Source organism: Opisthorchis viverrini, assembly GCF_000715545.1.
Source record: "Opisthorchis viverrini unplaced genomic scaffold opera_v5_144, whole genome shotgun sequence".
In the NCBI taxonomy this organism is placed as follows: Eukaryota; Metazoa; Platyhelminthes; class Trematoda; order Opisthorchiida; family Opisthorchiidae; genus Opisthorchis; species Opisthorchis viverrini.
Genome location: NW_008751800.1, coordinates 930,830 through 941,525, shown reverse-complemented (window position 1 = coordinate 941,525; position 10,696 = coordinate 930,830). Strand labels below are relative to the sequence as shown.

The 10,696-nt window shown below is 46.7% G+C and overlaps 2 protein-coding genes across 2 annotated transcripts in view; one reads left to right on the top strand and one right to left on the bottom strand.

Moving 5' to 3' along the window:
• T265_06732 (hypothetical protein) overlaps positions 1-10,621 on the top strand; it is a gene marked incomplete at both ends in the record, with an annotated part of 27,881 nt that extends 17,260 nt beyond the window's left edge. Inside the window, 2 exons of the mRNA XM_009172069.1 lie at positions 5,014-5,160; positions 10,156-10,621. Coding sequence (XP_009170333.1) covers positions 5,014-5,160; positions 10,156-10,512 — 504 coding nt within the window. The remainder of the gene's footprint in view (positions 1-5,013; positions 5,161-10,155) is intronic.
• T265_06733 (hypothetical protein) lies at positions 315-4,862 on the bottom strand (the record flags this gene model as incomplete). The annotated part of the gene is made up of 4 exons (XM_009172070.1): positions 315-935; positions 1,438-1,577; positions 4,219-4,334; positions 4,705-4,862. 4 exons carry the CDS (start codon positions 4,860-4,862, stop codon positions 315-317), a joined length of 1,035 nt encoding a protein of 344 aa, XP_009170334.1.
• Positions 10,622-10,696: the final 75 nt, after the last annotated feature.

Here is a 10,696-nt window from a genome sequence, read left to right as displayed (position 1 = left end):
CGGTCTGATATCCAGTGCTTGAGTGCGCCTGGTTGGGTCGTGCCACAGGCAAAATTCCCAGCACTGTGCAAAGAGGTGGCAATCTCATCCCAGTATGAGTCCACATCTGATGGTGGAGCATTTGGGAGATACTCTAGAAGATGATTCTTGTAGATTCGTCTGACATTCGGATCTGCCAGTCTTTCAGTTGCCATGCGATTTGTCCGCACCTTACGCTGCCCCGGGAGACGTAGGGCGAAGCGACTCCGGACGAGCGCGTGGTCAGAGTCCACAAAGGTGTTTCAAAACGACCGGCAGTCAGTTATGGATCCGCGTCATCGGTAACTGATGGCAATGTGGTAGATTTGAGTTTGTGGCCGGCCTGCCGCTGGAGGACACCAAGTGGCCAGACAACTTCGGCTATTTCGGAAGTTCGTACTGCATAAAAACAGCATGCGATCAGCATACAGCTGAAGCAATCGTTCCCCATTGTCCGTACGTACCGAGTCCAGTCCATGTCGACCTCCTAATTGAGTCTCAGATTCACTAAGCTTGCCCGCTTGCGCATTCATATCTCCGGCAACCACAATGTCTGAGCTTTTAGCTGGACGCGGCAGGGCATTCAGGGCGTCGTAAAACTTGTCTTTGACGGCGTCGGAGCTGCGGTCAGTTGGGGCATGGGCAGATACGATAAACAGATATCTATCAACTTGCCGCTTGTGAGACTCCTTCACAAACGTTGCCAGACGAACTGCACAGAGGCGACTATCAACAGGTATCCACTCAAGTAAGGATACTTCCGCCTGGTGACTTAGCACAATACCACCCCCTGCACATCCCACCGCAGCAGCCACTGGATCACCAGAGGCGCGCAGCCGGGAGCGAGTGGAGACTGAGGGGGCGGTCAACTCAATCACTGTGCTCACTGTAGCAACACTTGTTGTGTTGGCACATACCTCGTGTTCCTGCAATTGTCTGGCCAACTGACGTTTATTCCATCTTCATAAGTCAACGTGCTGTAACTCTTAGAGTTCTCCTATATACTTTCCAAGTCGTCTTTCATCCATTCAAAAGCAGTTTGATGGAGGATAGTACGGTGAAAGGTTATGGCAACCGGAGACTACAGGGTCATAGTGAAAACATTTGTTTTCTGAGTCGCTTAGAATCGGCAGACGCGGTTGCGTCGTTAAAAAGGCTAGTCACCGATGCCATTGAACCAGCAAGTTTAATGTCATTTCCTGACAGCCTTATTCGGCATAGTGACAAACATTGGGTTTTTGTCATTTTTGGCTCATTTGCTAGTACACTGGGCTGAATACCTGCTGTGAATCCCCCTCGACCCTGGGACCAATAGAGCCATAATGCATTGGAAAGTGAACGCAATGCATTCAATCCTCTGTTCAGATGTAGTCATCTTTATTATGCTCAAAATGATGAATAATCATCAAATTGTAGCACCCTTTTGATGTCTAACAGCCATGCCACCCTAAGGAAGCATGGGGGCCGAGGTGATATTCGGTTGTCCAAGCCTAGACACGAACGATCGAGATGCAAAGGTTGGGTTCGAACCAGGGGCCTTCCAGTCAGTAATTTTGCGCCTTAACCAGTGAGCTATCTTAAGCTGGTGACATTATGTGGACAGTGAAGTCTATCGTACTGTTTCGTCCGTGTTCCACTGTTGGCAGGTGGCGACCTACGCTGGACCTGTAAACGAGAGTAAAATGGACATACTACCGGGGATAGTGTTCCGACCGCCAGGTATCGAATTATGAATAGCATAATGAATATGACCTCGCCTCACCTCATATCGCGTAGGTATCATAATTATGAGATCTGATTAAAATGCATTTACCTCGAGAAAAGCTTCAACTTATCGAGTTCGAATGGTGGACGTGTTCCTCTGAGACCCGGTACGTCTAATTGACACGCCGTCCAGGGGGCAGCCGACCGTTCGAGTTTTTCTACCTGCTAATCTCCCTCAGGAGAAACCACCCTAGGGAAAGGACCATTGTGGGCACCTTTGGTTGCCAATGGATGTGTGATCACTCTGACTGGAGGGTTGCTTAACAGCAAGGGACAAGGGGTACTATAATGGCGCTCGCTGCTTCTAAGTCCAGTACTGCTAAGAAACGCCTGGTGGTTGTTACAAAGCTGCTTTTTACGCTTGTATCTGGCATCCGAATTTCCGAGCTGTAGCAGTTCACAGTCGGTGGGGCAGTCGAGGTGTCTTGTTCGTCGGTTCAGCTTCCTGAATGCCTCATTAAAAACTGGTGGACGAAGCCTGGATAGCGGGTATGAAATGTTGGGTAAGAAAGTTGAATTGCAGGTTCTCGTTTTCTTGAGCACCTATCTGATGTGCCAACAGCTGGAATCTACAGAGGAGTGGCTATCAAGTGAAGTAGGAAAGCATCAGGAGATGACAGTGGGTCAACGTTTGTCATATTTTAACTGGCCCACGCTGCTCCATACAACGAGTAGGACGACAAATGCAGTTCAAGGACATTTTAGTTGCATATGTGTGCATATATGTGTATTTGGACCACGAACCGGCGGTGGCTGGTGTAAGATCAAAATAATAGTTCAACTTTTAAAGAGTAATAATACCTGCTCTGTAGGGCCGGTAAAATGTTTTTCTGTCCATAGACAGGCTCACATGGGGAAAATTGGACGTTGCCTGCGCACACTGGTATAACTAATTAGGTTGCTTAGATATGGAAACTGTCATAGCACGGTACTATCCGGTCTTCGCAACCGAGATGACCTGTACTCTTTGAGAGGGTTCCGTCCCTGATCCGACTTCAACGCATCAGGCTGCTGAACACTGCACAATGTTGTGGCCTCCTCCAGGATCTTCCTTTCGGCCGGTATCGTAATCTCAATGTCGTGCAACTCATAGTGATTATCCTTCATCTTTGCCAAATATTGTGGCCGTTGCTTACAGGTGAACATCTCGATTACTTGACAAGTTAGGTTGCTTCTTTCTACGTTGTTTGTTTCACCTGTAATTAATTTTCCAGAACGGTTTCCTGAGCCACATCTTGCGACACAATCTTTAACCACACTTCTTCACGAAAACTTAGACCAAATAATGGCAAACTTGGGGGTTCAAGAAAAGTTCACCGTTTACCCCTTCCATGTCTCCGTCAGTGTTCGATACATCCATTTTATGAAACCCGTAAATGACACGTGAACATACTAGTGCAGGAAGATTTCGAATGCTGAATTGTGCCAAATATGTAGTACTGGGAAGGAGGAACTTGAGCTGTATGTTGTTCATCGCAGTGTGAGATAAAGCTCATTATCCATCGAGTGAAAATTTCCCCTCTGATTTAGACTTTTCATGGTAGATTAACTCGGTTTCCATTATTGGGAAGCTGCGCGCGCTTTGGTTCACCTTTCTTTTTAACTCGATTTGCTCAGAGTTACATGCCTCATTTTCTGATCTGTTGATCAGATTAATGGCCTTTTCGGAGAGCAGGGTTCAGTTACTCAAGGAACAGGATTGTCGCCTGTCTGGGATGGTGAGGGTTGGCTCTCCAGAGATAGAGTACCCACTATGGGGAATGTCTCTACATATAGCCCGCCTTTACCGGTGATCCTGGGTGTCCGACAGTGTGTCAAAATGACTAGTTGTCGGCCTCGAACCGCACTGAAGACCACGTCATCAGGCTATCATGCATTATCCGTTAATGAGTCACACTCAGGTTTAAGTCAACTCCACAGAACCAACTGATGCTTATTCAGCTCAGTAAAGTACACCTGTTTCAACAAAACCTTTTGGGAAGTTAGGGGGTTGAGCTTCTTCGCCAGAGACATCGTCAGTCAGGCTTTTTGTGGGTACTCATATGGAATCGATGAGGCCACAAAGCCTAACTTGCGACCTCGATGACATTGAGGCATTTAGAGGTATTCTAACTGGAGTAGCTACATGTAGAAGAGACTTTGCAGGTACACAGTGTCATTTAGCATTCCACGTGGAACATTCAAACAGCAATATTTTTCAAGTCTACAGGCTTCAAGTGGTTCATTCTAGGGACCCTGTCTGAACCGTTCGTCTTTTCTCGCCTTACATGAGTGATCTGGTGATACGGTTGTTGCTGTGTTCCCTAGCGCCTAACTAATTACTGAATGGCGTTTTTAAGTCACTTGGATAATAATCACTCGATAACCATCATAGGCGAAATCACCAGCACATCACTACCGCGCGACCGTCGATTTCCTAAAAAAACATCTATATACATAGCCGAGCGAGAGGACTCGGCACTAATCGGTCGGCCGTAGCGCCCTTTCGGTGCGTAGCTGCCATGCTACCCAAAGGAAGCACGAGAGCTGGGATACTGCCAGGTTGCCGAAGCCTAGATAGAAGTTAAGATGCAGAGGTCGGATTCGAACCACGAACCTTTCGGTCAGTAAATTCGCACTCTAAGCACTGAACCACCTCGACCCGACGCTAGCCTACAACGAAAGTCTGAAGTGCCTGCACCTTCAATACCCAGGCAGACTGCATGAGTGAGTTTAATAGGAAAGCCATTGCCTCCGGTCCGCTGCCATATCTTTCGGTAGCTGGGAGTGCATGACCCCTACCCTGGAAGGCAGGTCGCGTCTACGCCCTACCTCCAGGCTTTCCGCAGCCTTTCTCCTTTCGCGACCTGTATGTTCCTAGTATCGACGTGGTCGGATACAGAACGCCTCAGTCACACAAAGATTAGTCTTTGTTTTACTCACCAGGTAATTGCATACAGTGATTGAGTCGTAAGAGTGGATGCGTGGTCCTGCGGATACCTAAACAACCGAATCTGTGCCTGTGTGGTAAGTCGGAAGTTTTCGGGCTCTTTTACGAGCATTGGCACGGCGTCGGCCCTAATATTGTTTCTGGGTAGCATGACAACTGCACTGAAAGTTATCCGCATTTGACAGACTTGCTCATTGGATCTTCCCCCGTTGTTTAACTATACCTGTCTTAACTTTAGTCTGCGTGAGCTCCCCATTTTATTCCGTCTTATGTGCTCACTTGCCCACTCTCCTCGTCAATAGGTTTGTGCTGTGTGCTACGAGAAGTTTGACGTTATCTGGGACCATGAAGAGGAAGAGTGGATGCTACGTGACGCGGTTTTGGTACAAGAAAAAGTTTACCACCCAATATGTCAAGAAGACGCAGGAAAAGAATTCACTCCTGACAACGTAAGTGAGGGACTTGTATATGCTTTACTTGTTTAACTCCCCGTTGTGTACCTCACTTGTTCATAAATAGTTGATCTGCTGTCATCGTCATCCAGCCGTCAACAATGTAACAAGGGTATGCCGGCTACAGCCTCTACACTTTGTCTATCCGTTAGCTGCCCATGCATTCGAGGCCCTAAATTGTTCTGAGTCGGAAAAGTGTGATATCTGTGCGAAGATGACGAAGCTTTTGTTACAGGGCACCATTGGCTGCACGTCCGACCATGTCCGTCATTGTCATGAACTATTGGTTTACGGGGTCCGGGAATTTCCATCGAGGAAGGCACATAAGTCGAACCGACCGAGTTTATTGTCCAGGACTTTTGAACTGAATTGCTGGGTCATAGACTGCACCGAGGTCACGGATAAGTTAGAAAAACTCCGTGGATGAAGACAATCTTCTGGTCTGCGAAGTGCATGGTCTAATCAGTGTCGTGCAAGCTTATAAAAAAAACCGTCTGCTGTAATGGCATGGCGGATTCTATGTTCCCACCAAAACTGAGCAGTGTTTTGGGACCAAAGTCTCTATAGGTCTGCTGTACGTGTGACCACTTTTCTGATCAATCATACTGCCACACTGCCATCGACAGAAGAACTGACGTTATATCGCGTCAAAAGCGTCAGGTTGGCAAATGCCCTCCAGTCTTTTATCATACAATAAAACCCGCCCACTCTCCAGCATCGGCCAGAGTACGAGAGTTTGAGGGCAAGCTCAAAGTTCACATGGTCATCGACCGATCAGGGTACAGGATAACAGACCAACCCAAGGAACAGCCCGACCCAACAACTAATTGTGATCAAAGGTCAGCCCCGGCTAGCAGTACGTACGTTAACACACACGCAGCACTACTCATGGCCATCGCTACGCTCCACTATGCTCCCCAACAACGAACTGATGATAACATCTCGATTGATGATGAAACGTTTACAGTCAAATTTCCCAGTTCAGCCAACAAACCAGCTACCAGTGTCTTCCTGTTGTATCGACGGTCGTGGAATGTACAAGGCGTCATAGCGCGGATCGCATCCCATCAGCAGTGCAACACGGTGGCGGGCACGTGCTTGACCAACCAGAAGCTTGCGAGGGACGCATCGATGAAGTCAGTAGACAGGGGTTTTAGAGGAGATCCTATATATCCAGGTTTTCCTCAAGCTTTTGATGAAACATGACCCCTTAAACTGCAGCGGGACGGATTCACTTCTTGAGTTAGATGCAAGGCTACCTCCTGACGGGATCCCGAATTTTCGAGTAGATGGTGTCCCCTCCGATCCAATGTAATTTGGTTGCGGAGTTACATAAGGTTCAGTTCTAGATCCTTTTCCAATCAACAACCTATCAGCGAGCATACGATCCAATATTCTTATTTTCACTAACAACGTCAGAATTTGGTGATCGTTTCGGAAGATGGCAGTTTCCTACAGATGGATCTTGACCGCTTATATCGTTGGTCAATGTAAAATCGACCAGCCTTCGATGGGTGTGTTGCGCTCTCCTGTCACTCACAACCTCATCTGCATGCGCTGTGACGAATTTAGACACAGGTTGACCGAAGGATGGGATCCCGAACTCTTATTGCAAGAAGGTCTCGGCTTTTCCCCAAAATTTGTCCGAGCCGGCGGTATTGCCAATGGCCAATTCGGTCTCCTCAGAAAGATGTGTGAAACATCCGTGTTCCCCCAGTTGCCCAAGGCATACGTTCGGCCTCCCTTAGAATATTCGGTTTCTAGTCTTGATTCCAACAAGAGATCAAAACTTCCTGGGACAATTACGAACGAGTTTCTTGTTTTTTTTTCTTCCGGAATCCATATAGCACAGATTACAAACCAAGACCAATAAACCTCAATTTGTTTTCCATGACCCCGTAGAAACCCCTCGTTCGGTTACTAGATTGTGGTTTGGTCCCGTCGCACCTTGCATTAACTACTCCTATTATATAGGTGCGAGGTTCATGGGAAGTCGTATAGCATTTAAATGATTTTATCTCCTGAAGAGCCTGACCTAAGAAACTCCAACAAAGCCATTAGTTAAAGCCTGGGTAGCATATTGATCTCAAGGGAGGAAAACCAGGTGAGGAGTTCCGATCGGAGTGTCGGTAACAAGTATGGAGAGGAGTGGTGGATGTGGTGAACTGTGGCAAAGGCTTTGACGCCTACGCACCCACAAACGTGCACGGCATGTTTAGAAGACAAGAATTGAAAGGGAAAACTTTCATGACTAGACGTCACAGTTTCAGGCGTTTGACGGTCAAGAGCAGCTTTCAGTCGAAGAAAAAATATAACTCTTGTAATCTTCAACTGGGTGTGCTGCACAAAGCTCACCACCGGTTTCCCTGTTCTTGGGGCTCACCAGATTGGTAGTCTCCGAGTTCCCATCATTCTTATGCTCTACTTAGATCTGAATTGGGTCATTGCAGTTTTCAGCAACCTTATGGGTAATGTCCCTCCGAAAAAATATACCATGACATCTCAAATATCCGAAACGAACTAGTTGAGTCTGTCTTTGAATCAAGTTAGTGTGTCAATGAGTGTCTTTTGCTAATCTCATACAATTTGGGTTCAAGTAGGACATTACGTTAACTGAAAGTCGATGACTGCACCCGTCTGATGAGCCCCTAGAAGGGCTAAATTGGTCTTGGGCTATGGATGATCTCTCAGTCAACTTATGAGCAGTGTTGTTTCAAGAAGAATTACCACTGTTAGCTGCCGAAAACAATAGCGCTGTTTTTTCACTTTCCCCAGTATGAAGATGTGACCAGTGAACTGTCTGATGAAGTTTAGAGTGTTATTGCTAGTGGACCAGCCAGTTCACGTGGTAGACACTCGTTTGCCTGAGTAGCCGTGTAATTTCTGACTGACTGAAAATGAAGTTGTTTCCCGAATCTAGACTTTTAAGGCCGTGTAATTCTGACAGACTGACTGAAAATGAAGTTGGTTTCCCGAATCTAGACTTTTAAGGAAGTTTTTGAAAGCCTGCGACACCCGTGACACCGGCGTGTTTCTCAGGGACCGTTTTTTTTCGAATCAGAGACGCAATCATTGCCTGGTGTGAACATTCCATCGGCAGTGCAAGGGTCCAGTAGTTGGGTTTCAGAAAAAGCCACTCCCTCACAATAGGCTTACTAACCGCAACAGGCCACACTGGTTAGGCCACTTACTGTATGTCAGCGCCAGTCAGGCATAGAGTGGAAACGATCCAAAGGCCAGTCTGACTTGCAAACGAAATGTGGCTAACTAACCCAGCTATTTTGGCGACTACCGTCTCCGGGACAAGGCACAACAATAGTCAACGTTATGGGATCATTTCATGATTACCTGCGGTTCAAATCAGCCACGGGGCATTCAACAGTAAGTTCCGTTGTGTTATTCGTTAGTCAGCACCAGCAATATGAACTGCAAACAACCAAAGGAGCTGAATTTAACGTTCGGATATCTTGGCTCTGTGCAGCTAAACGAATCAAGTTGACGTGTCATTTTTTAAATTTCTGCCGTTTAGTGAGGGCAGAATTTCCCGGTCCGGAGGTTCGGTATTTCACTCATCAATCCAATGGAGAACTTAGGGGAACCGGGACATGGTGAGCTGTTTGGGTACGGTGGGGTCTCTATTGAAGATTGGTGAGACCACTAAATACACCATGCCAGACATGTTCCGGTTACTCAGCCCTCTGCACTTTTGCGTCAAAGCTGTATCTCTCTGTGCCTAGTGACCCTGATCCCCCGTTAATGAGGAAACAATGACTGTTGGGTGTTTCTGAACACGCTTGGTTATTGCTTCCAATGTAAGGCTAACCGTATTTTCCCTGATATCGGTGAACTAATACTAGCAGCTTGTACTGACTCGTTACACGGTTTGTATTGAATTATGACCGAAATGAATGGCGACCAAATGCGGCCAGGATGTTTGAGGAGCTCAAGAAATGAGAACAACCCGAACATCTTTGAAGTGATTCTGTAACTTAGGTTCATGCTAATCGTGACCCACCGATTTAATCAATGTCGGAGTCGGGCTGATTTCGAATGTAGTTTGATTCAATTGGCGCTTTATCTAGGCTGTCACAGTCAAAGGATGACATCGAGAATATCTGTGAGGATCCGTCTTTCCTCTGAATAGTTGTGCTGCACGATATAATGTGCGATCCATTACTTCAATTTTAGGATACATCGAACTCAAAATTCTTATTTACAGTCCGGCCCGTCGAAATGTCGAATAATCTACGTACGGGCGCTTGTTTCACCAGTCCACTTACATATTAGTTTCTTTGATCTGTCGAAGAACTGAATGTCCCTTTTAACAAGAGTAGGGAGTAATGCTTTTTTCATAAACCGACACCCTGTAGTCGTGACGTCAACCTTCCGATGAGACTACAGCCTACAACACTGTATTGCGCTCGATCCTACGATATTGTACGGAAAAGTAGCCACCATACATCGACTGTAGAAGAACGCTATCACTTTCTTTTATCGCCACTGTCTATTACGCATCCCCTATATCGGTGAAAGTGACTCGTCTTCGGTAGACGGGCCAGCTACTCTCCATAAGTCAGATCACGCGCTTCGCATGAGAAATTATCGTCTGCTTGTCATATTCGGCGTGGCAGCGTCACAAAGGCGATTCGATAAAGACCTGGCAGCGAAATACAAAGTCCCTAACCAGGAAGCTCACTGCCATCTCGTCTGATCTAGAATCATGGTGAAGCCACACGAAAAATTGACCCAGTCGTTTAGTTAGTACGACGTTTCCAGTCTCTCCGCTGAGCGCGTACAATCCGTTATCTTCAGTGAATTGTCATCTTCACCCTGTTGTCATGTCGGCAGCGCATAAAGAACTGTAAGAGTTAGAATAAGGTTCCAACTGCGTAGCATCGTGCTTCGTCGATGGGCCATTGTGCGCACATGCATTCTAAGCACAATAACCTTTTCAAAACAGCTCTGCACTAACTACCTTGTTTTCCTTTGCAGGCGGTTGCTCATGACATGAAAGAAGTCCCACCACCCCTATCCGAATTGAAAGATGAACCGACTGCTGACCTTGTCTCAGGGAACCACGAAACAAAGAGCCCGGTGGATGAAAACGCGTTTGTTTGTGAGGACCACCATGATACAACGCAAATCCCGGGTCTTTCACCCGTCCCCAGTCCGGAAGAAACTAATGTTACGGTTAAGGAAGAGCCTAGCGAGACGAAAGGACTGCCACTCAAATCAGAGTCCCGCGAAATAATTCCGGTGCACGAACATATCAGCGCTGACCCTCTCGCTGCTCTGACTGCTGTACTTCGAGGTGGAGTCTCTTCACTCGTTCAACCACATAGCTCATGAATCGAATTTGTACAGTCAGATATTTACATTACTCACTGAATTTTGCACCGTGTACATAAATTGGATTCGTGTGTGCTAATTTTCTCAGGTCTTGTTATTTTACGTCGCGAAAGGGTTTGTTTTTCGGTTTTTGAACTTTTCACTTCCCTAGTCGTTGTAGCTGAGGTCTTGCTTCATCGTGGCC